The sequence below is a fragment of the Neodiprion fabricii genome, chromosome 1 (assembly GCF_021155785.1).
Source record: "Neodiprion fabricii isolate iyNeoFabr1 chromosome 1, iyNeoFabr1.1, whole genome shotgun sequence".
NCBI classification, from domain to species: domain Eukaryota; kingdom Metazoa; phylum Arthropoda; class Insecta; order Hymenoptera; family Diprionidae; genus Neodiprion; species Neodiprion fabricii.
In genome coordinates, this window is record NC_060239.1 from 7,974,211 (window position 1) to 8,001,016 (window position 26,806).

Genomic DNA, 26,806 nt, shown 5'->3' on the forward strand with positions numbered 1-26,806 from the left:
ATTAACACGTTCAGCTACGAATTGCACTGGAGAAAATGTGTCCAATAATAATATTTTAAATTCAGCATATAGCTGTCCAGCTATAAAGATCATCGGTTTTCACTCTGTGACTTCATACGTACTTTCGTTTATTTTCTAACTCTTATGTTGTTATTTTAGCACAGTGTGAATGGTTTGCCGCACTACCAATCTCAGCTATAATACATAATCATTGTTGTTACCTACTATGTATATAGAAAAGGTAGGCTTCTATGTATAAAAAACAAAAAAAAAAAAAAAATTACGGTTTTCGAGATTATTCATAATCTTAGTGCAATGAACAAAAAGTCATTGTCTATGCGTTATCAAAATAATCCATCGATTGATATAAATCGAACTTGTTGTTACTAATTTCGAAAATCTAAAATCAAATATTAGAATGTAGTATATCTTATCCTTCATCTTTGGTCATCTATCACTATCATATTTGTATAGAGAAATGAATACTAACGCGATTTTTATTTTGTTTCCGATTCTTTCTGTTATTTAATTTCCGCTACCCGCAGAATTCCACACTGGAGAAAGTAAGTGAACTCCCTTGGACAAATCTTTAGTCTCTGCCTTCATATTTTTGCTGTCTAAAATTCTTTTCAGTGTTGCACCCATTTTTTATCTCACACCACTTTATAGTGCAGTTTATCCATTATTTAGCATATTTTATGTTACATAGTTCTTTAGAGATGGGAATAAGGTGAATACATATTGGAAATATTTAACTTCCTACACAATGCGATGCTATCACCGAAGAAGTCAATAATACGCAATCGTGAAAATAAAATTCTTTGTTCATCGTCAATATTAGGTCTGATTGGAAGCGCACTATAAAAAAGAACCTTGCATAAAAATATATATTCGAAATTGTGTTTAAACCAAGATGCTGTTTTACCCAAACGAATATCCTGCTCGAACATATGTATTCACTGATAAGTATTTTTGTAGATACTTTGTATTTTGTATGTATCAAAATTCGTTATTTCATACATAAATATACATATAGGTATAGTTTTCATTTAGCTCAGTGTGACCTCCAATCATTACTTCATCTACTTCACATAAATATCTACAGCTGGAAATTTGTTGTAACTTTTGTAGGACAATATAAATTTTTTTTTTTCATGCAGATATGCTATTGTCATTCTCATTCGCAACTGTTCAACATCTTTGATCTAATACTCTTCAATTGATATTTATAGCAAATTTTAGATCTTGATATAGCGCTGAAACATATTCAAACGCTGCTTATAGTTGCTGCCTACTGGTTCGCCATAGTTGCAAAGCATTTTATTCGTTCTATCAATATTACTATAAATAATTTCCATCCTAGAAGCAATTGTGCTAACTTACTACCACAAACACACTCAAGAGCACAAACTTATATGAGTAATTTAATCTTTGATTTCAAATTTGAAGTAAACGGTGACAGTAGAGCTTTGATTTTCTACCACTATCGTTTTATGTATATACGTGCTATTTATAAATTTGAAAATATGCCACTTATTTATGAATTATGTTTTGTAAATTGTAAATACATGAACATATTGTTTATATTTTGAAATCTGGCTAGATTATTTCACTCGCTTCTAAATGTGCAACTTTTTTGTCATTAATATCCGATGAATAAAGCCTTCTTCTTGATCAACACTTTATTTTTTTGCATCAAAAACGCTATTAGATTTTACATATCAAATTTTATTGTAACTTATTCTCGGTCTGTTATCAGAAATGTTGCACTAATTCTCAACTGGAAGGTGTGCCTTCCTACAACCTGCCCAGTTTAATAAAATGATCTACTTTTTCAAGTTATGCGAACATTTATCTACAAAAGTATTGATACAACTTCATCAATTATATTCTATAGCACCGAGAAACTGGGCTAAAATTTTATTGGCTGTAGGCAGGTTGTGGTGAATATTGCATTAGACTTTTACACGATATGTCTAATTTAATTTTCTGTAAACAGTTTCCTAGTTTCATTCCTGGTCGATGCAAGGGGAGGCGCAATGCGTGGATGCCGTCACAGTGGAGTTCGCGTGATTGTGCCACCGCGTAAAGCGGCCATGCCTATGAGAGTAACTTGTCGGTACCTGAAAAGAGATAAATTAACCAATCCTCCACCTCTAATGGAGGGTGAGGCATTGGCGAGTAGAATTCTCGAGCTTGGGCCTGTCGGTGCTAAGTTCCTAGGGTGAGACATTTGAAACAAATTGTTAAAAAGCCCTTTTCATTCTATAAGGCAATATTTGGAAATCTATTTTCGTCACTTTCAGGCCCGTGATTATAGAGGTACCACATTTTGCCTCATTGCGTGGAAAGGAAAGAGAAATAGTAATACTGAGATCAGATAATGGAGAAACATGGCGCGAGCACACCCTGGAAGCAAGCGAGGAAGCTGTCCAGGATGTGCTTAACGAGAGCTTTGAAGGAGAAGGTAAATTTTTCAAACTGTTGCTTTACTATTCAAACCTAGGTAAATTCTTCATATTCTTACCTGTTAATTTTTTTGAAATTATCATATGTTTGAGCCCTTGATGAATCTATACAACAAGACATATTGAATTTACAGAATTAAGCCAGCTAGAGGATCTCCAGACGTCACGTATAGTACGAATTCTCACGGTAGATTTCCCGCACTACTTTGCCGTAGTGTCTCGTGTTAGACAGGAAGTTCATGCAGTAGGTCCTGAAGGAGGCACTGTCTCTTCTTCCGCTGTGCCTCAAGTTCAGGCTGTATTTCCGCCAGCTGCTCTTACAAAGAAAATTAGAGTCGGGCTACAGGTAAGACAGTTATGAATTTGGAAATGCACATTTTTAAACTGCACGTAGATTTTCTTACGGGTTATTATTTGTATTGAATGGAACCACCAAACGAGTTTGTAGGTATGTTTGCTACTTTACAGTTGTCAATTAATGATAAAATTAAGATTGAAACAAATTTAACACTTTCAGGCTCATCCGATACCATCTGATTTGGTAGCTAAGCTACTTGGAAATCGTGTCGCGGTATCACCGATTGTGACTGTAGAGCCCAGACGTCGAAAATTCCACAAACCGATTACTTTGACGATACCAATGCCACAAGCAGCTAATAAAGGCATGATTAATCAATACTCCGGAGATGCTGGAGCAGTTGGAACTCTTAGACTTCTGTGCAGCATAACTGGTAATATATGCTTGCGCGTAACATTGTAGGGCAGCAAGCCACTTGAACGGAGAATCTCTTTCTGATATATAATAAATGAGTCTATTTTAATTTTGAAATTCGCTCACAAGTCGCGTTACTGATATGATGTTTATATGTACTTGCAAACCTAGATTTTACCAGATGCTGAAGGAATTAGCTACGTAACGGTGTTAGCCAGCTTCTTGAAATTGTGTTTCATTTGAAATATAATGCTTCAAGCCTTCGTAGTTGTATCATCCTTTTTACAACGAATTTTTCTTTTTAACGTCAACATTTTAGAGTCAGCTCCACGCCCGATTATTGCTTTAATTTAAATTCAAAGTGAAATCTAGTTTAAGTAGCTCTACTGCTATATTCAGTGTATATTTGCAAAATATTAAGTGACAGAGTTAATGTTCAGTTACGCTGAACCCCACTGGTCCCCCTGTTTAAAAAATATGTTTTTGGTCAATCCAGTCGACATAAAATGATCTTGATCTTATTTTGATCCAGGATTTGTTGGTAATAGAAATTATTGGACAGAGATTTGAAGGATTGGTGGTAGCTGTGGTGTTCCATAGCAAAATGTTGTTCAGTACCATTGTTGTATACATATCTTGTTGTGATTCATTGTTAATGCTTGCGTATTGTTAGGATTGAGTCAGTTAGGTATGGATCATTAATTAACGTAGATAAATTTTACCAACTTGGCTAATTGTAATTGTTAATTCGATTGTTTTTGTTTCAGCACATTTAGTTTCTTGTTAAATGCTTCGATCATAGAATTTCTTACGACGAATTATAACTAATTGAAAAACTTCGTATCGACAAAATCGTATCTGCATTAAAAATTGCATGTTGCAGTTGACAAATCATTCGAATAGCGTCCGTTTTGTATATATTCAATTACTTAACGCATTAACAAGTCTCGGTATAATTATGCAGTTCATTCCGACAATACAAATGTACTCAACGTACTTTGGTTGTTTATGGATGCAATGGTTAAAACTTGATTTTGATTTTAGAATATCTTTCCTGTACTGTTGCCATTTTTCCATGCGCTATATGTTGACAACAGTGGTACAAAAGTTTATATGGTCGCAATGATAATTATAAACTTACGCGACTATCATACTATTTGTCATACTGAATATTCGTTAATGCAACTGCAATTTGCTATTTACGGTTGACCGATAATTCTCTTTCTTTATCAAATTAATTGTTATTAATAAGACAGAGAATATGGAACTTCGAGATATGTATCTTTTAAAAATAAACGTATCTAATGTAACACTTTGACGAAGAGCCTACACGAGACATACATGATTTCGTGCTTTATGCTCCATACACATCCTGCTTTTTACACATTTCTCATGGATGTTATTTTTTCTTTATTTAGCTAGCATTATCGAATTATTCAACCCATACAGTATTACCCATTAATTTTACATCAGTGTCAAGCACGTATCAATCAAGCACACATACCGGCTGAGTTTAAATACAGTTAAACTCTGTATCTTGATAAGATCTATTAGTTTAAATACAATTAAACATGTTACAAAAGACACTCTCATTTTCTGTCTGCCGATAAGTTACTCTGCTTGTAACTATCAATTACATTGAAACTTGCCACAAATGAAAAACTGTATTCAACATCAGTACTTTCAATCCACATGTGTCTCACAGCTGCCATTTGTATACTAACTGCACGGACATATTTTAATAATGTTATTGGACTTGGCATGTATGTCGTTCAGGGGGTCAGTCTCGGGCGGTCTGGGAGGATGTAACCGGATCTACGCCACTAACGTTTGTCAAGGACTGTGTCTCCTTTACGACGACTGTATCCGCTCGTTTCTGGCTGATGGATTGCAGAAACATTTCTGAGGCTACTAAAATGGCCACAGAACTTTATACCCATGCTACGCACGTGCCATTTATGGCCAAGTGAGTTGTAAACTAATAGAGCACAAACTATGGTTAATACAAAATGTGGATATATATTTTTGCCGGTTCAATTTATTTTTCTCGCACGCATTACATTTTTCACGTTTATTTTTAATGTATTCTCATTTACGTATTCAATCCGCAGGTTTGTTGTTTTTGCTAAACGAGTCGATCCTCTAGAAGCGAGACTACGTGTGTTCTGCATGACAGATGATAAGGAAGACAAAACGCTAGAACATCAAGAGCACTTTACCGAGGTTGCCAAAAGCCGGGATGTTGAGGTATTCCATTCATATTTCAAAGCTATCGGTTCAGCATTATACTGTTTTCTAAAGAGTTCATTAGTTTAATTGCTGTGTTACACTTTTTTCAGGTTCTCGAAGGGAAAACACAATACATGGAATTTGCCGGTAATCTAATCCCGGTTTTGAAGAGCGGAGAACAATTACAGCTACCATTCAGGGCTTTCAAAGAAAATAGAGTTCCGTTTACTGCAAGAGTCAAAGATCCAGATGCCGCCGACACTGTTGGCCGCATCATGTTTATGAGTGAACCTAAAGTTCCAAAGGGTGAACCTTCTCAGACGCCACTTTGCACATTGAATATTTTATTACCTGAAAAAATTTCTCCCGAAGGTGCGACATCGGAGCTAGACTTACTTGAATTATCGAAGAACTACAGTTTCCTTCGAGATGGTGGAATTAGTAAGTAAAAAAGTTTTCTTGCTGCACCATGCAGATTTTTTAAATTCTACTCAAAGTTCCACTAACTCATCTAGTATCAAAATATTGTTTACATGTTTTTTTCATCAAGAATCTACACCATTATTTATTTCGGGGATTTATGTACTAACTATTATTTTCATGTACAGCTAGACCAGATGCTATTCATAGGGCTACGATAAGATTGACGGATATAGCCAATCTATTGGATACGGACTGGGAGAAACTAGCGGAAGAATTAAACATCCCGCCGAATGATGTCCAGCTTATCAAGCAAGAATATCCTGGCAAACCTGCACAGCAAGCCGACATGATGTTCAAATTATGGCAAAGCGATGGGAACAAAGCGACAGGTTAGTGCAAAAAAATATATGATCCATATTATCATTTAGATTATTACATCCTTCTAATTTCTGGACTTCACTTGCAGATCTTTTTTTTTATCGCAATTAAATCGTTTAATATACATGACATGAGTTGATCAGTAACTGATCGCTACCCCAATTGATGCCACTAATATATTTAGCTATTTCAATGATAGCACTCCTGATTTACTTGTCAGTTCAAATGTTCCACAGCTTATTATGCGGGACTTCAATATACAGAGAAACAGGTTCTGTACACTTGACAGTTAGGTACTCATTCCAAGATCCCAAAATAGACGCTTCTTTTCTAAAATAAGCTAGTGTTAAAATGTAACAATGGAAACTCTATAAACACCTGCAAAATAAAGTCGTATTTAGTTGTATTACTGCGCACGAATATTAATGGCTTATTAAATAACTATGTTAATAATAACTCGTATTCCAATCGGTAAACAAAAGACTGATTTGTGAATTCAGGTAGATTTTTTTCTACCTGCATACATTTGCCAATTAATTCCAATTGTGTAGTAAAGGCTCGCAGAGCCTTTCAACCACTATGAAGTAGTATAAAGTGAAACCAGTTTGACAAGGTGAAATAAACAAGAACGCATAATCGTTGAGTCACACATGTGGAATCTGTACAGAAACGTAGTTGATGATCTCATCACCCATTACCATGCTTGACACAAGTCCCACCACTAATACTAATCGCCTTGCTATACCCCACTATAGCTCAGCATTATTACTATAATCAACAAAAATAACAACCTCCATCCGACTGGCATTATTCAATCGTCCTTTGACGCTGATAGATCTTTACAAAGGTATTTTCATTTCTGCGATGATATAAACCACACAGTACCAAGAAAAGTTGTGAATTTTATATTTAAAGCATTACCTTGGCCTTGAACGTGTAGAATTTTTCTAAAATCAAGTGATTTGCAGTGAATGTTTGTGTTATATTCATAAAACACTATAAAATAATATCAGTTTGTGACCAGTTGGTGTGTGTGTTTTGTGAAATTATTTGAAAAGACCATGTTTATAACGTTATATCAAGCGTTTGAGAACGAAGCCACTAATTCTCACGTTAGTGAATTGCTACTTATTTTTAGAAGGTCACAGTCTTGGCATCAAGGACCTTGTAAACACAAAGGTTTGTTTTGAAACAATCTCGCGTGGGAAAGACATTCAAATTTAATTCACATAATAACGATGGTTGGCCAATTTGAATTCATCATTTTCTTCTGTGTAGAAAAGCGTTTAATTCTAGTCCAGATGATGTTTGTAAAATTGAAGATAGACATTTGCTAATTTCATTTTGTTCCTCATTGGTAATTTTTTTCCAGGAAATACTCTAGAAAAGGCTTTGAATAAAATCGGTCGTAAAGATATCGTGAAAAGATGCATATTCAATGTAGAACTCGTTACCGACGATGTAGAAAAAGCCGTAGCAAGAGTAAGGCTTGATCAACCTGGTTTTGATTCCCTGAAAGAGGAACTCGGGCCTTCCCGAGATACATCTCTTCGCAGAGATGCTACCATGGATCCTAAAATGGACCCAGATTGGGAAGAGCCAGATCGAATGAAGGTTCGTCATCTTTTTTGTATCGATTCCTTCATATTTTCAATACTATTGAGCAGAAACTTTAAGGTCTAATAGCCTTTTTTAATGTATGGAAATTTGTATAATAATGTAATGCTTCATTATATTTGCTGACGTAATATTCGTCATACTTATTCAGGTTTAACGTACAAACATTGTAAAATTCAATTGCAGGAATCAGAGTCTGTTGAAGATCTCAGCATACCAGGCGCAGTAACTCACAAACGTAGTAAGTAAATTTATATACTGATTTGCAAACTGACATCAGACCTATAATATTTGACTTTTTTTTATGTGCCATACACAAATTGCTTGTTTTGCAATTCTCAAGGTCGTATTACATAATCATAGGTTGCGAAGCTTTAAAGTACTGCTACAACGCTGTGATAAAAAAAAAACGTGATAATCAGTATGCGTGGTAGAACTGCAGTTTCTTTATTAATAGAAATGATAAGTACCATAATCGAAGACTTACAAATCAGCAAAAATATTTTATTTATAATAATTGAAGTGTTGTATGTTTATGAAATTCCTGAACAATTAACAAAGTTCAACTTTCTATTGCCTCCCAACAAATGAAAGTATCTATTCAAATGTTATAGTTGATACACATCACATTCAGAGAATACGAATACCGGAGAATAGTATGAGATCACTGTCTACATTAAGGCAGTGATTGAATATCGCACACCCAACTGTCATTAGTCTCTTAGTCATGTTTAACTTGAATGTTGGATCATTATTACCAATCACGAGTTACTTCCATAGCTTAGTGTTCTGACTACAGTTATTCACCGATGCTCAACTTTCAAACCCAAAACTGGTGCCATTTTAAATTGAATATGTTACTTACAATGTTGCAAATGGAATCAAATACTGAAAGGGCTCAGCAGCACATAATTTCGAAGTATTGGATCATGATTTGGATTTTTGTATGAGTATATAATGAACATAATCATCAATGTCAATCAAACAAACTGTTGTAGTTGGATAAAACGCGAATAAGCTATAAAATTTTTATTGCCATACCATATTAAAATTCGCTTTTTACGTTGCAACTCATTACTGGCAACACGTTTTGTGCACTTAGCAACTGAAGAGCACCGCACAGTCACCAATGGCACTATACCAAATGGAACTTCGACTCCTATAAAAGATAAATATGCCAGTGATGAAAAGGAATTTGGCGATATGATGGCCGACTTTGTTGAATACAAATGTCATATTTCCGATACGATGACGAAAAGATCTAAAGATGACGCTGACGATGACAATATAAAACGACAGAGAGTCATAGAAGATGCCAACAAAATAGTTTCTGGTAAGTAGTACATGTACAATTTTTTTGAAAATGGGTCGGTTAAGGAGCCGAGCTTTGCCTAACAGCAGAGGTTTAAAAAAATCTAAGGACAGCAGCACCATTTCCGTAACACATTTATCTTTGTAGCATGACCAATTTTACTTATATTTAGGAATATAATACTTAACAGCCTTGTTGGCACTTTCAGCTTAAGGGATATCTTTTTAATGGTTCTTCTGGATGCTTATTCCACGATTCACATCACTAAACTGTGTCGTGTTATAGGATAGAAAAAAATTCTTCATTCTTTAATAATGCCGTAATATCTCTTTGAATTTTTATTTCACTTAAAAAATATTTTCAGTACGTGTTATGAGTGGATTTGAATTGTCACCAGTCACCAAAATAGGAAAAAATGTGATGAAGTATTAACTTTTCTTCGCAAAAACCTTCTTTGTCTAAACAGGGAAATATTTCCAAATACTCTATTATTCAAAATGATCAAACAACATTTCATAATTTAATGTTGAGATTGACATCATTGTCTACTCTAGCCAGAAAAAATTCACCAGCCTTTGGTATTTCCAGTTTCTAATCACCATTTCACATTAATGACTTTATTTTTGATAGCAGCTCCTGGAAACCGGTGCCGATTGATCCGCGTTTTAGGCTTGCTTATTTTCAATAAATAATAACTACAGTGATTAGCTTATCACTACTCTTTACATCTATTGTAAAATAAGTACTCCTAACATTCCAGTATCCTATCTAACTTTCCCAGTCATATTTTCAGCAAATTCTTCTGTTCTTTCTGATTTATTTATTTTTTCAGCTAGGAAACACTGCATTCTTTGACGCTGCATGAATATGCCTATTTCTGTGCAGGCACACGGAGCAGCTGTCCTTAGAAGCGTTTATCAGGCTACTCTCAACAATATCATTATTAAATATTCTTTTTCTTCGTCTGTTTTCTTTTGTGCACTCTAAAATCTCTTGATTTCGGATGTTAAAATTATCATTAATTACTTAATGACAGTGAGTAAATTTCAGGCTACAAAACTTATCAACTTCTTGATAGCACTGAATCAACTAATTTAATCATTTATACTGATATTAAAGTGCGTATCAATATAATACATACATCCCTGAAAGAACTATTGAGAAATTAGAAATTAAAATTGATGTAGTGTATGATTCAATTGATTCATACTTTTATGTTTATGAGTACAGACCGGTGTTTGTGAGGAAAAAATAATACCTCAACTCGAATAAATATTCTTCTTTCATATTGAATGAGGTATGCCGAATTTGTTGATTAGACAGAGATAGCTGCTCCAGAGCACATACACCTACGCACAAAACATAGGAAAGCCTAACTGCTACTCGATCAACGCATAAACCAAGCTAGCAAGCTTACACTAATCATTTTAGAATGAAATAAGTCTAAACTTTTTTTAATTACGATTTTAGATGCCTAAAATATGTGATACTTAATTAACAGGTGTAATACAAGACGCAGAGAGAAAGAAGGAGAGGTTAGCGGAAGGGTGGTCGGTGGTTAATGATGATGATGATGCGCAAGAGAGTAAAGAGGCGGCAGGTGCTGTAGGGCCACATTTAATTTTGTCAGATAAAATCACTACTGTTACAGAAAAAGATCCGAAATTAGGTCAAACAACCACAGTGCATACTTTCTCTCAAAAAGATGTCGAACCAGCTATTACTAAACAATATCATGTCTCAGGTCCTAGTATAGATTTTGATAACAGTGATTTACCATTGTCTACTAAACATATTACTGTTAAGCAAAAGGATCCCATTAATGTAGGGCAAAACATTACCGTGAAGACAACAACCATTACCGATTATACTCCACCTGTTACCAGAGAATCTCAAATTGTCCGTGAACCCCAAACCAGGGAAACGTATTACTTCGGCCCGAGCGATCCCGTAATTGGTTCAGGTGCTAGTGTAACAACAACAGATCCCAAAAAATCTGTCTCAATTGTAACTAGCGAAACACGTTACATAGGCCGACCAACGACAGATATTATAACTACAATCACTGCGCAATCCCCCAATATACCGGAAGTAATCTTAGACACAGAATCTTCTCGTTTCAGTGAAAAACCGATAGACGAACACATACAGAAAGGTAAAGTTGTCATTTCAGGCGTAGTCAAGGAAATAGAATTTAGATCTGATAAGGTAGGGAAGGACGTGAAAGATTTATCAGGTGATCTGAAAACTGAAAGTGATTTGAGTAAAGGTCCTGTAAAGAGCGTTGCAAAAATTTATGATGATGCCAATGCAATGCTATCTGATGTTAATAAAGACATTGGTAGTGAAAAAGAAAAGTTAGCGAGCGAGGGAAAAGAGCTTGATGAGAAGTTGGGAGTTGCTGTTGATCAAGCTAGTCAAGAACTAAAGCAAAAACCAAAAGAGATTAAAGGCATCCTTAAAATTGATTCAACGAAAATTGATGTTAAAGAAACTGGAACTGCAGCCAAGCCACAAGAAGATCCCAGGGTATCTGCTTACGAAATTATATACAATGTCCAACAGGATGTAGAGGACAACAAAGACAAAGCTGAAAAAGAATCTAAAAAATTGAAAGATAAATCTAGTGGGATATTCTCAGGTATTTTCAAGACACCGAAATCGAAGAAGTTAAAATCTAAAGATTCCAAGGATGTATCATTCGACAGTGGAGATGAAGATGCTAAAAATTCGACACTTAAATTCCTTGAAGACACGAGAAAAACAGCTGATTCAGCTCATCAACCCGACCGCGCTTCTAGCCCAGTTTATCAACCAAGTGCTCCATTAGATGATCAAAAGAGCAATCCACTCAGAAATATTAAGGTATCTACTGCAGAATTTCTGGATGATACTAGAAGAACTGCTGAAGTCTTTCAAGGGTTGCCTAAAGAACCCACAAAAACTACAACGAACATTTTGAGTACTGGTGGTACCACCGTAATTGCCACTGAAAACTTACAAGGTAGCCAGAAAGATAATAATTCACTCGTGAGCCCAGACATAAATAAAGATAAAGACATTGTTGATCCAGATCGCGATGTCACTATACACAAAGCACAAACTTTGAAGGATAAAACCAAACCTATCCATTCAATTCCTACAGATCCTAAACAAAATTCACAAGACGTTAATATTGCTATTGTTGCTAAAGATAAGTTGATTGACAGTACCAAATCATCAGGTGGCTCAACATCAATTGAAAAGTCTTTGGAAGATGCAGGTAAAACTACAAAAGTGATAAGGGAATCAGTTCAATATGTTACTGATGAAAAAATAAATTCCAAGGATACGCCGACCACTATTGAAAAAGTTACTGATAATAGTAAAGATCTTAAAGAAGAATCGAAAGATAAAGGCAGTGGTTTCTTTGGAATCTTTAAGAGTCCTAAATCCAAAAGTAAGAAAAGAAGTAAATCAAAAGACAAGGGATCTTCGAAAGAAACATCATTTGATAGCGGAGATGAAGAACTCAGAATTACAACAGCTAAATTTTTGGATGACACAAAAAAGGTCGCAGACCAAAGAAGAGATTCTGCCGGTCAAAAAATAACATCTCCTCAAGATATCATTGACATTAAAAAAGATAGATTTGTTGATAATGTCCATTATGAATTTGACACACCTACAGATAAGATTAAAGGAACATTTTATGACGTTAAAGCTGCTGCAGAAAAAGCTGAAGCTGATGTTCAGAAAACTATTTCAGATGGGGCACTGAATGTTGCGAATAAAACATCAGAAGGTCTCGCAAGTACTACTGCTGGAATAGTAACCGCGGTTGGTAGCATCCCTGCTGCTAGCCAAGATTTGAAATCGGACATCACTACTGTAGGTGAAAGTTCCAGACAGACAGGAGGCGAAATAATAAATGTCGTCGAAAAGGATGTTAAAATTATTGGAGAAGCTGTACCAACAAAGATTCCCGACATTACGGACCAAATGACCGCTACTGGCCAAGATATCAAAAAAACTACAGATACTATCAGTGATTCTTTTAAAGAAGGTAGTAAAAATCTTCATGAAGGAACTAAAAATTTCCAAGAAAAAGTTTCTATGGAAGTACAGCGTGATGTCAAGGTTATAACTGAGCCTGCAATAACTGGGGAAAAAAAATTGACTACTAAAGCTGAAGCGTTATCACAGGAATTGGGTACCGAAGTGAAGGATGCATCGGATGAAGTCAAAGAGAAGAGTGGTGGATTCTTTGGAATATTCAAGAGTCCAAAGTCAAAAAGTAAAAAGAGAGGTAAGTCCAAAGACAAGGACTCGTCTAAAGAAACATCTTTTGACAGCGGAGATGAGGAGCTGAGAATCGCAACAGAAAAATTCCTTCATGATACTAGAAAAGCTGCAGATGATATTAGCTTCCCTGTGTTACGTTCTAGCACTCATGATGAACTTGCGAATGGTAATAAGCCAGTCGTGGAAAGTTCGTATGATCAAAAGAAACCTGAAGGAACTAAGACCACTGGTAAAGATGCTAAGAATCTAAAAGGTGACATCGAAGTATCTAAAGTAAATAAAGATGCTAAAGTAGTCACGGAAAAGGATACAAAAGAAGTAAAAGAACCTAAAGAAAAAAGTGCGGGATTCTTACCAGGAATATTGAAAGATGCTAAGCATGCCATCGATGAAGTAACTGAGGATGTCAAAGAATTTTGGCACGAAACTAAAAAAGAAGCCGCAGAAGAAGAAGAAAAGGCAAAGCAGCCACATCACAAAGATGATAGTTTGCAGAAATCTCAGAAAGTAGTCTCAACAACTACCACACAGGTTACTGAAATGATTCAAGGTGGTCAGGATGACGTAAGCAAGCATGACATCCGTCTCAAATCTGAGATTCCTGTTCCAATGACAGCTGCGACTCATCCAGAATTGGGTATAAGAATCATTGAACGAAAAACAGAGCACACCTATAAGAAAGATGCTCCAGGTATTAAAGAAGGGTCAAACAGTGATAAGAAAATCATTTCACAAGAACCGACATCAGATGAACAAACTTTGTTAACAAAGTCTGTAATATCTGAAACAGTACCCACGAATGGCAAAGCAAACGTTGCTGGTGATAAATCAGTTGGATCTGATGACGACAGTACTAAAGAAAAAGGAGGAGGTTTCTTTGGAATTTTCAAAAGCCCTAAGTCCAAGAATAAAAAGCGAACTAAATCGAAGGACAAACAATCATCACGAGAAACTTCCATTGACAGCGCAGACGAGGACCTCAGATTAGCAACAGCTTCATTCTTGGCTGATCTGAAAAACGTTGCAGTAACCAGAGACGTAGGTTTACCTTCGGTTGAAGATACCGAATCTAAAACCAAACAAGGGGAATTGCCTGTTGTAGGTGATTTGAAATATGCGACTACCCAATTCTTGGATGAATCCAGGAAAGGAAGTGCAACTGTTGACATTGGAGTTTCAATCGGAGATGTGAAGCAACCAAAACTTCCGAGTCCTTCGAAGAAAGAGTCTCCCTCACCTAGTGACACCATGTACAACGCATCCATCGTCCACACAGGTAATGCTTCTAAAGACGACCCAAATCTGCATGAGAAAGGCAGTGATGGTTTCCTTTCTGGCATATTAACAGGAACCAAGCAGACTATTGATGAAGTGACTGATGATATAACAGGTTTTTTCAAAGGTGCACCAAAACAGGTGAAGGAGGCAGAACATTCAGCAGCTAGTGCAGCTCAAAAAACATCTGACAAATTAGAGGATGCAAAAACTAATATTGTCAGTGATGCAAAGGTCTTGGGAGCACAACTGTCTGAGGCTATAGATCGTGATGCTGCAGCGTTAAAAAAGACTTCTGAAAGCATTAAAGACACGGCTCAGCACAAATTGGCCACAGATTATGGAGTTGTTTCTGATGCCACTCGAGATGCAACCACTAAGGTGTCTCAAGAAGCAAAGAAAATAGCCGATGGTGTTGAAGATGATGCCAAAAAAATGGTTGAAACTTCTAACACGGTTAAAGATGAAATTAGTCACAAAACAAAACAAGAAGTGAACATTTTGAAAGACAAAGTTTCATCAAAGGAAGATGCGATCACTGATGTTATTGGAGAGACAAGTGAGAAAGCGACAAAAAAATCAAAAAAAATTAAACATAAGGGCAGCCGATTTCTGTCCGGTATCTTCAAAGGTACGAAGCAGGCTGTTGATGAAGTTAAAGATGATGCCGCAGAGCTTGCGGAACAAACTAAGAAAGCTGCTGAAGAAGTCGGACAAGATACAAAACACGTTGCTCAAGGAACAGCGGAGAAACTAAAAAATGTCAAAGACGATATTGTGGATAGTACCAAAAATGCAAAGGATAAACTGGCCCAGGAAATTTCCGATGATTCTCAGAAACTTCTGAATGCATCCAATAGAGCTAAAGATAACACCAAGGAAAAATTAGCTACGGGTGTCGAAATTGTTTCTGATGCAGCTCAAAAGGTGTCAGAAGGCACAAAAGACCTTGCCCAAGCGGCTAAAGGTGGTACAGAATCGATTGTTGAGAAATCCAAGGAAACCAAAGACAAGGTAAGTGAGGAAATTATAAATGATGCTAAGATTGTAAAAGATAAATTAGGATCAGCAGCTGATTCTGTAGCTGACACTGCTGGAGCTGCAAAAGACAAAACCACAAAAGAAGCAAAGAAAGTTAAGGAAAAAACAAGTGGCTTTTTATCTGGCATCTTCAAAGGAACTAAACATTCCATCGACGAAGTCAAAGGAGATGCTGTTGACTTTTTGGAGGAGACAAAGAAAGAAGAAGAAAAGGCTAGACGTGCTGCTCAAGAAGCATCTGAAAAAATGAAAGCTGAAATCATAGATGATACTAAAGGTGCATTAGCTCAAATATCCCACGAAATCTCTGAGAATTCAAAGAAGCTTGTAGATGCTTCTAAGAGTACAAAAGATAAAACAACAGAGAAACTGGCTGGAGAAGTTGACAGTGTATCTAAGGCCGCCAAAAATGCGGCCACTAAAGTTTCCGAAGATAGCGCAGGACTTATTGGAAAAGCCAAAGATGGCACAGACGTAATTGTCACCAAATCTCACGACGTCAAAGACAAGATCAGTAAAGAAATTAAGGATAATGCAACAACAGTCAAAGATGAAGTAGTTGCAGCAGGTGGTGCCATGGCCAGTGCTGCCGAAGCTACAAAAGAGAAGACCGCAAAAGAAGAGAAAAAGGCTAAGGAAAAATCTGGTGGATTTTTATCTGGAATCTTCAAAAGTGCTAAACATGCAGCTGATGAAGTTAAGGAAGATATTGAAGAATTCCTTGAGGACACAAAGAAAGAGGCGAATGAAGAGGAAGAACGTGCTAAACATGCTGCTCAAGAAACATCTACAAAGGTGACAGTTGTAAAAGATAAAATTGTAGACGATGCAAAAGATATTGAAGCTAAACTTGTTGAGAAAGTTACCGATGGCTCAAAAAAACTTGTAGATACATCACAGAATGTAATGGATAAAACAAAAGAAGAATTGACTAGTGGAGTTGAACTTGTTGCCGATACTACGAAGAGTACTGCTGATAAGATTTCGAATGAAGCTACAGAACTGGTTGGTAAAGCTAAGCAAGGTGCTAGCACAATCACTGACAAATCCAAAGACATCAAGGACAAAGCTGGATTGGAAATCAGAGGTGATGTCAAAGTAGTCAAAGACAAATTATATACGATGGCTGATACCGTTACCGACACTGCTACATCAGCCAAAGAAAAAACTACTAAAGAAGCAAAGAAAGCTAAAGAGAAAACTGGTGGGTTCTTTTCTGGAATTTTCAAAGGTGCTAAAGAGGCTGTTGATGACGTCAAAGAAGACATTGAAGAGTTTCTGGATGACACAAAGAAAGAGGCCAAGGAAGAAGAAGACCGTGCTAGACGTGCTGCTAAAGAAACAGGGGATAAAGTTGACAGTGTTAAAGACAAAATCAAAGATAATACAGAGAATGTGAAAACCAAAATTTCTACTGAAGTTAGTGAAGATTCACAAAGGCTGTTGGATGCTTCAAAGGATGCGAAATATAAGACTGAGGATAAATTTACTACTGGTATCGAAGTTGTAGCCGATACAGCTAAAGTCGCAGCTGATACAGTTTCGAAGAAAACTTCTGAAATTGCTGACAAAGCTAAGGACAGTGCACAATCCATTGCAGAAAAGTCTAAGGACGCCAAAGATAAGGTCAGTAAAGAAATTACAGATGACGTTGTAATAGCTAAAGAGAAATTGGCCTCAGCTGCTGATGGCGTAGTTGATACTGTTGCATTCGCCAAAGATAAAACTGTAGATGAAACGAAGAAGGCAAAAGAAAAAACAAGCGGATTTTTGTCTGGCATCTTTAAGGGTGCTAAACATGCAGTTGATGAAATCAAAGATGACGTTGGAGAATTTCTCGAAGATACCAAGAAAGAGGCAGAGTTGGAAGCAGACCGTGCTAAGTGCACTGCCCATGAGACATCAGAAAATGTTAAAGACGTGAAAGACAAGGTCGTAGATATGACAAAGGATACAACAGCCAAGCTATCACAGGAGATTGCTGAGGATTCACGAAAGCTTTTTGATGCGTCCAAAAATGCAATGGACAAAGCTGAGGAAAAATTGGTCACAGGGGTCGAAGTCATGTCTGACACAACCAAGACTGCAGCTGATACAGTTTCTAAAGGAACTTCCGACCTTCTAGGAAGAGCTAAAGGTAGTACACAAACGATTGTGGAGACATCCAAGGACGTCAAAAATAACTTGAAACAAGAAATTAAAGATGATGCTAAGATTGTGAAGGATAAATTAGCTTCAACCGCTGATGCAACAGCTGAAACTGCTGATGCTGCAATTGACAAAACAACGTCTGAAGTCAAAAAAGCTAAAGAAAAAACTACTGGATTTTTCTCCGGCATCTTCAAAGGTGCCAAACACGCGGCAGATGAAGCTAAAGAAGATGTAGGCGACTTTTTAGAAGAGACACGCAAAGAAGCAGAATCTGAAGCTGAACGTGCCCAACGGATCGCTCATGAGTCATCTAAAAAGATCAAAGATGCCAAAGGCAAAGTCGTAGATTCGGCTAAGGATGTCACGTCTAAACTATCGCAAGAAATTGTTGAAGATTCCAAAAGGCTGTCAGATGCTTCTAAGAATGTAAAAGATGAAACCAAACAGAAATTGTCTACTAGTGTCGAAGTTGTGTCTGATGCCACAAAAGCTACTGCTGGCAAAGTTTCGAAGGAAACTACGGAACTTGTTGGCAAGATAAAGGATGGGACCCAATCCGTTGTTGATAAATCCAAGGATATCAAGGACAAGGTGGACAAAGAGATAAAAGATGACATCACAGTAGCGAAAGATACATTAGCTTCAGCTGCTGACACTATAGCTGATAGTGCTTCATCCGCTAAAGATAAAACCACAGAAGGAGTGAAGAAGGCGAAAGAAAAATCTGGAGGGTTTTTGTCTGGCATTTTTAAAGGTGCCAAACATGCAGTTGAAGAAGTGAAAGACGACTTTGAAGAGTTTCTAGATGACACCAAAAAAGAAGCCGAATCTGATGCAGAACATGCCAAGCACGCTGCTCATCAAACGTCTGAAAATGTTAAGGATATCAAAAGTAAAGTCTTGGGTACGACAAAAGATGCAGCGGCCAAAGCGTCGCAGGAGATCGCTGAAGATTCCAAAAAGCTACAAGACGTCTCCAAGGTTGTCAAAGACAAGACCAAGGAGAAGTTTACCACCGGTGTAGAATTTGTGTCGGATACTACCAAAACTGCCACTGATAAGGTTGCTGAGGAAACTTCTGGCCTTGTTGTTAAAGCTAAGGATGGTACACAAACTGTAGTTGAAAAATCTAAGGATATAAAAGATAAAGTCAGCAAGGAAATCAAGGATGATACTAAAGTAGTCAAGGATAAACTTGCATCAGCAGCTGATGCTGTGGTCGACACTGCTGAATCGGCAGCTGAAAAAACTACAAAAGGAGCCAAGAAGACAAAGGAAAAAGGCAGTCGATTCTTTTCTGGAATTTTCAAGGGTGCCAAACATTCTGTCGATGATGTTAAAGGAGATGCCGGTGATTTTCTCGAGGAAGCAAAGCGAGAAGAAGAACGTGCTCGACGTGCTGCACAAGACACATTTGATAAAGTCAGAGACACCAAAGACGCAATTGTAAGTCGTGTCACAGACGTGAAGAACGAAACTTCAAAAGGAATTATTGAAGGCTCTGAAAAACTCTCGGACGTATCTAAGAGTGTAGAAGACAAAGCAAAGGACAAATTCACCACTGGAATCAAAGTCGTTTCTGACACAGCTAAAGCTACAGCTGATAAAGTTTCTGTACAAACATCGGAGATTGTTGGAAAAGTTGAGGATAGCGCACAGTCGGCTGCTGAAAAATCCAAAGACATCAAGGACCAGGTTAGTCAACAAATTAAAGATGACGTCGAACTGGCTAAAAATAAATTGGCTTCAGCAACCGATACTGTAGCTGATTCTGCCGTATCTGCCAAAGACAAGACTGTACTGGAAGCAAAAAAGGCTAAAGAAAAAACTGGAGGATTCCTATCTGGTATTTTCAAAGGTGCCAAACATACAGTTAATGAAGCAAAGGAAGAAGTAGGCGAATTCATAGGAGATAATAAGAAACAGGCAGAATCTGAGGTAGAACGTGCTAAGCATGCTGCCAGTAAGACATCCGAAAACGTGAAAGAAGTCAAAGACGAAGTTGTAGCTACGACAAAAAATGCAGCAACTAAACTATCGCAAGAGATTAGTGAAGATTCTAAAAAGCTTCTAGATGTCTCAAAGGGTTTAAAAGACAAAACCGAAGGCAAGGTGAGCACTGGTGTTGGAATCGTATCTGATGCCACCAAAGCTACAGTTGACAAACTTTCAAAAGATACTTCCGATCTTGTTGAAAAGGCAAAGGATGGTACTCAATCCATTATTGATAAGTCCAAGGATGTTCAAGGCAAGGTGGAGAAGGAAATTAAAGATGACATCACAATAGCAAAAGATAAATTAGTTTCCACTGCTGATTCTGTAGCTGACACTGCTTCATCCGCTAAAGACAAAACCACAGAGGAAGCGAAGAAGGTTAAAGACAAAACGGGAGGATTCTTATCCGGTATTTTCAAAGGCGCCAAACATGCAGTCGATGAGATCAAAGATGAGTTCGAAGAGTTTCTTGATGACACCAAAAAAGAAGCAGAATCCAAAGCTGAACATGGTAAACAGGCTGCTCATCAAACAGCTGAAAAAATTAAAGAAGTCCAAGACAAGGTTGTGAATACGACAAAAGATACAGCAGCTAAAGTATCTCAAGAGATCGCTGAAGATTCAAAAAAGCTCTCAGAAGCATCCAAGAATATAAAAGACAAGGCCAAGGTAAAGTTTACCACCGGTATCGAAACTGTTTCTGATACTACTAAAGCTGCAGCTGATAAAGCTGCTAACGAAACTGCCGAATTTATTGGGAAAACTAAGGAGGACACAAAATCTGTTATCGAAAAATCCAGGGAAACCAAAGACCACATCGGAAAAGAAATAAAGGATGATGTAGCAGTAGCTAAAGATAAATTAACTTCAGCTGCTAGCACTGTAGCTGATACAGCTGCATCCGCCAAAGATAAAACTGTACAGGAAGCTAAGAATGCTAAGGAAGCAACTGGAGGGTTCTTGTCTGGTATTTTCAAAGGTGCCAAACATGCTATTGACGAAATCAAAGATGATGTTGAAGAGTTTTTCGATGATACGAAGAAAGAAGCAGAAGCCGAAGCAGAACGTGCTAAGAAGACTGTACAGGTCACGTCTGAAAATATCAAAGATGTCAAGGACAAGATTGTAGATGAAACGAAAGATGCTACAGCTAAACTATCACAAGAGATTTCTGAAGATTCCAAGAAGCTCGCAGATGCGTCCAAACACGCAGCAGACAAAACCAAGGATAAATTTGCTACTGGTGTTGAAAGCTTATCTGATGCCACTAAATCTACAACTGATAAAATTTCTAAGGAAACTTCTGACTTTGTTGCGAAAGCTAAGGATGGCAGTCAATTAATTGCAGAAAAATCTAAAGATTTTAAAGACAAAGTGGGCAAGGAAATCGAAGATGATGCCAAAACAGTAAAGGACAAATTAGCTTCAGTAGCTGATGCTACAGTCGTCACTGCGGATACTGCGATTGACAAAACAGCAGCTGAAGTAAAGAAAGCTAAAGAAAAAACAGGAGGATTTTTATCTGGTATTTTTAAAGGTGCCAAACACTCTGTTGACGAAGTTAAATTAGACGCCGGAGACTTCCTGGAAGAAACAAAAAGAGAGGAAGAACGTGCTAGATATGCTGCACAGGAGGTAGCTGGAAAAGTCGAGGGTATTAAAAGCGAAATTGTAGATGGTACAAAAGATGCTACTCATCAACTATCGCAGAAAGTAGCTAAAGATTCTAAAAAGGTTTTGGATGCTTCTAAGAGTGCGAAAGATAAAACAAAAGAGGAAATAGCTGCTGGATATGAGGTTGTTTCTGACAGTACCAAGGAGGCCTCTGATAAGGTTGCCCAAGGAGTAACGGAGTTTATTACTACAGCCCATAAATCCAAGGACCAGCTGAGCAAGGAAATAAAGGATGATGCTAAGATCGTAAAAGATAAGTTATCGTCTACCGCTGTCGCAGTTGCCAGTACTGTTGAATCTGCAAAAGACAAAACGGCAAAGGAAAGCAAAAAGGCCAAAGAGAAGGGCAGTGGATTTTTCTCTGGTATTTTCAAAGGTACAAAACATGCTGTCAGTGAAGCTAAGGAGGATGTTGAAGAGTTTTTTGATGGCAAGAAGAAAGATCTGAAAGAGGACGAAGAACGTGCTAAGCAGGCTGCTCAAGACACAATTAAGGAGGTCCAAGGCAAAGTTGCAGATACTGCTAAAACTGTAAATGCTACAATATCTCAGGAGATTGCTGAAGATTCAAAGAAGCTTTCGGACGCATCCAAAAGTGCCAAAGACAACATCACAGAAAAACTAGATTCTGCCATTGACGTTGTGTCCGATGCCACCAATGTAACTGCTGAGAAAGTTTCTAAAGAAGCTACAGAATTTGCTGGAAAAATAACTGATGGCACAAAAACAATTGTTGAAAAGTCAAAGGATGTAAAGGCACAGCTGGGAAAAGAAGTTGACGATGATGTCAGAGTAGCTAAGGAAAAACTGACTTCAGCGGGTGATGCTGTAGCTGATACTGCCGAAGCTGTAATTGACAAAACTGCTAAGGAAGCTAAGAAAGCTAAGGAAAAAAGCAGTGGATTTTTATCTGGTATTTTCAAAACTACGAAACATGCTGTTGACGAAGTGAAAGGTGATGCTGCTGATTTCCTGGAGGAGACTAAAAAAGAAGAAGAACAGGCTAGACGTGCCGCTCAAGAAGCATCTGAACAAGTCAAGCATACCACAAATGAAATCCTGGATGGCGTTGAGACTGTCAAAAATAAGACAAAATCTAAACTCGGAGCTGGTGTCGATCTTGTATCTGATACTACGAAAGATACTGTCGATTCGGCTTCTGCAAAGGCTACAAATCTGCTTGACAAGGCTCAAGATAGCGGAGCAAAGATTATCGAAAAATCTAAGGAGACCAAGGAGAAACTGAAGGAAGAAATCAATCGTGATGCAAAAGTCGTTGGAGATACGTTGGTCTCAACCGCAGATGCAGTGACGGATACAGTTGAAACGGCAAAAGCTAAAACAGCAAAAGAAGCTAAAAAGGCAAAAGAAAAAGGTAGTGGATTTTTATCAGGCATTTTCAAAGGTACCAAACACACTGTTGATGACGTTAAAGGGGACATTGAAGAGTTTGTAGATGATACGAAGAAGGAGGCTAAAGAAGAGGAAGAACGTGCAAGACGTGTTGTGCAAGACACATCGAAGGAAATTAAAGATGTCAAAGACAAGGTTCTAGATGGCACAAAAGAAGTCAAAGCTAAACTGTCCCAAGAAGTTACTGAGGATTCTCAAAAAATTATAGATATTGCTAAAAGTGTTAAAGATAAGACAAAGGAAAAATTGACAACTGGTGTTGAAGTTCTATCTGACACCACGAAATCTGCAGCTGATAAAGTAGCTGACGAAGCTTCTAAAGTTGCTGTTAAAGCCAAGGATGGCACAAAATCTATTGTGGAAAAGTCCAAAGACGTCAAAGACAAGGTAGACAAAGAAATCAGACATGATGTTGAAGTTGGTAAAGAAAAACTATCTTCCGCTGCAAGTACTGTTGCCGATACTGCTACATCTGCTAAAGACAAAACTGCTGAGGAAGTAAAAAAAGCTAAAGAAAAAACTGGAGGATTTTTGTCTGGTATTTTCAAAGGGGTGAAGCATGCAGTTGATGATGTCAAAGAAGATGTAGAAGAGTTCCTTGAAGATACAAAAAAAGAAGCAGAATCTGAAACAGAACGGGCAAAGCATGCTGCCGATCGGACATCTGAAACTGTCAAAGATGCCAAAGACAAAGTCGTAGATTTGACAAAAGATGCAACATCTAAACTATCACAGGAAATTTCTGAGGATTCTAAAAAAATTTCAGATGCCTCTAAAAAAGCAAAAGACAAGACTAAAAAAAAATTGACCACTGGTGTTGAAGCGATCTCTGATGCAGCGACAGGTGCAGTTGAAAAAATTTCTCAAGAATCTTCCAAACTTGCTGGGAAAGCTACAGATGGCACACGATCCATCGTTGAAAAATCTCAGGGTATCAAGGACGAGGTAGAAAAAGAAATTAAGCATGATATCGTTGTTGGTAAAGAGAAAGTCAGTTCAATTGCTGATTCTGTAGCTGACTCTGCTACATCTGCAGGTGAAAAGACTGCTCAGGAAGCAAAGAAGGCTAAGGAAAAAACTGGGGGATTCTTTTCTGGTATTTTCCAAGGTGCGAAACATGTGGTTGATGAAATTAAAGATGACGTAGAAGAATTTGTAGAAGAGACAAAGTCAGAAGCAGAAAAAGAAGCGGAACATACTAAGCAAGCTGGACTTAAAACATTTGAAGACATCAAAGATGCAAAATCTAAACTATCCCAAGAGATTGCTGAAGATTCTAAAAAACTTTCAGATACTTCAAAGAGTGCGCAAGACAAGACGAAGAAAACGTTGGCTACTGGTGTTGAGGCTGTGTCTGATACAGCTAAAGCTGCAGGTGATAAAGTTTCTAAGGGAACTTCTCAATTAATCGGGAAAGCTAAGGATGGTACGCAATCTGCAGTTGAAAAATCGAAGGACATCAAGAACAAGGTAGGAAAAGAAATTAAGGAAGATGTTTCAATTGCAAAAGTTAAATTAGCTTCAGCAGCTGATTCCGTAGCTGAAAGTGCAACATCTGCTAAAGACAAAACTGCACAGGAAGCGAAGAAGGCTAAGGAAAAAACTGGTGGATTCTTTTCTGGTATTTTCCAAGGTGCCAAACATGTGGTTGATGAAATTAAAGATGACGTGGAAGAGTTTCTAGACGATACAAAGACAGAGGCAGAGGAAGAAACCGAACGTGCTAAGCAAGCTGCACTTAAGACATCTGAAAACATTGAAGATGCCAAAGCTAACGTCGTAGATACTTCAAAAGATGTGAAAGCCAAACTATCCCAAGAGATTACTGAGGATTCTAAGAAACTTTCAGAGGCTTCCGATAGTGCAAAAGACAAGACGAAGAAAACGATAGTCGCTGCTGTTGAAGGCGTGTCTGATACAGCTAAGGCTGCAGGTGATAAAGTTTCTAAGGGAACTTCTGAACTAATTGGGAAAGCTAAGGATAGTGCACAATCTGCTGTTGAGGAATCAAAGGACATCACGGACAATGTGGGAAAAGAAATTAAGGATGACGTTGCAATTGCGAAAGATAAATTAACATCAGCAGCTGATTCCGTAGCTGAGACTGCAACATCTGCTAAAGATAAAACTGCACAGACAGCAAAGAAAGCTAAAGAAGAAACAGGTGGATTCCTAACTGGTATTATCAAAGGTGCTAAGCATATGGTTGATGAAGCGAAAGAAGAGGTGGAAGAATTTCTCGACGAAACGAAGAAAGAGGCGGAAGAAGAAACCAAACGTGCAAAACTAGCTGCGCAGGAGGCATCAAAGAATATTGAACATATAAAGGACTCTGTCGCAAGTAGTGCACAGGATGCAACAGCGAAGTTAACTTCGGAAGTTGCTGAAGACTCTCAAAAGCTCTCAAATGCTGCTAAAAATGCAAAAGAAAAAACCAAAGGTAAATTGATGAGTGGAATTGAAGCAGTGTCTGATACTGCAAACGCTACAGCTGATAAAGTTGCTCAAGGAGCCAAGGAAGTTACTGGAAAAGCTAAGCAGGGCACAGAAGCGGCATTAAAGAAATCGAAACAAGTTACAGATGCAGTAGGCAAAGAAATTAAGGATGGTGCCACTGTCATCAAGGACGAGACATCTTCGGCTATTGCGGATGTAGCGCAAACAGCAGAAGCATCAACTGAGAAAGTTTCGAAAGCAGCGAAAAAAGGCAAAGAAAAGGGTAGCAAACTCTTTTCTGGTATTTTCAAAGGATCTAAGCATGACACCGTGAACATTCCTGACAAAAAAGCTAGTACTGCTGAAAAACAAAAAATCACTCAAGCAGATGTGTCAAATGCTCCAGAATCAATATCTGATGCAAAATTAGCTACAATGATGTTTTTAGCAGATACAAGAAGTGCTGCTGAACAACGAAACGAACCCTATGCATTTGGAAATGCTCAAGATTATTCTGACTCCGCTTCAAGTTCGGCCCGCAGTTCTTTGGACCGAGATGCTTCTCTGGATGAAGATAAGAAATCGAAAAAACGAAAAGGAGTGATATCAAGCATTGTAAAAGGAGCCAAATCTGCAACTCATAAAATTGCGAAAGAAGTAGATCATGCTGCGGTAGGTTTGAAAGATGCGACTGAAAAGTTCTGGGAAGATACTAAAAGAGAATCCGATGATTCACTAGCTTCCGGAAGCTATAACGTTTCCTCAGCACCCCATGGTTCAGATAGAATAGAGAATGAAGAGGCAGTAGCTTCAAAATCGTTTGTTGAAAAATCTAAACAAGTCGACAGGCTAGGTGATGATGATACAAAGAAAAGTTTTAGCGAAGGTAAAGGTAAATTAATTTCACGCATTCCACAAAAAGTAAGCCCCACGAAAGAGTTGAAACATACTCCGGTAGATAGCTCGGATAGGCTAGTTGCAGGGGTGACGAGCAGGCTAGAGCACCTAGAGCCTCGCACGCGTCAATCCGTCACCACAGTTGTAACAAAGTCTGTGCGGACGGCAGCAACCCCACCACCCAGCCCCGCCGAGTTCAGTGACAGTAGCATTAAAGGTACCTTGGAATAATTGTGTTATACATATTACATGCCAGCTGTGTGTAACATGATTAATTGATTAAGTTAATGCTTTTGTATAACCTCAGTTTACACCAGCCTCGTCGAGGCAACTGGAATAATTAATTTCGCACAGCTACCATACCTCTTATAATACTAACCCTTAATGACCTATTCACCTAATAGTTTTCCAAACCTCATATCCAGTATACATTCACAACAGAGTTTAGTTATTATCATAGTTGTGCAAAGAGTAAATCAAGTTGAAATATGTGCTATAATA

The 26,806-nt window shown here is 37.7% G+C and overlaps 1 protein-coding gene across 30 annotated transcripts in view; it reads left to right on the top strand.

The window, feature by feature from the left end:
- LOC124187781 (ankyrin-3-like) overlaps positions 1-26,806 on the top strand; it is a 98,520-nt gene that overhangs the window by 61,876 nt on the left and 9,838 nt on the right. For 19 of the 30 annotated variants that reach the window (XM_046579921.1, XM_046579922.1, XM_046579925.1 and 16 more), the window contains 12 exons: positions 2,000-2,224; positions 2,307-2,467; positions 2,603-2,814; positions 2,986-3,199; positions 4,957-5,146; positions 5,292-5,427; positions 5,520-5,850; positions 6,018-6,221; positions 7,583-7,824; positions 8,014-8,068; positions 8,930-9,160; positions 10,641-26,522. In XM_046579921.1, coding sequence (XP_046435877.1) covers positions 2,000-2,224; positions 2,307-2,467; positions 2,603-2,814; positions 2,986-3,199; positions 4,957-5,146; positions 5,292-5,427; positions 5,520-5,850; positions 6,018-6,221; positions 7,583-7,824; positions 8,014-8,068; positions 8,930-9,160; positions 10,641-26,522 — 18,083 coding nt within the window. Of the gene's footprint in view, positions 1-545; positions 564-1,999; positions 2,225-2,306; positions 2,468-2,602; positions 2,815-2,985; positions 3,200-3,947; positions 4,298-4,956; positions 5,147-5,291; positions 5,428-5,519; positions 5,851-6,017; positions 6,222-7,001; positions 7,390-7,582; positions 7,825-8,013; positions 8,069-8,929; positions 9,161-9,971; positions 10,322-10,640; positions 26,523-26,806 lie in introns of those variants that run through there. The other 11 variants (XM_046579946.1, XM_046579944.1, XM_046579945.1 and 8 more) reach the window with 8 other exon arrangements.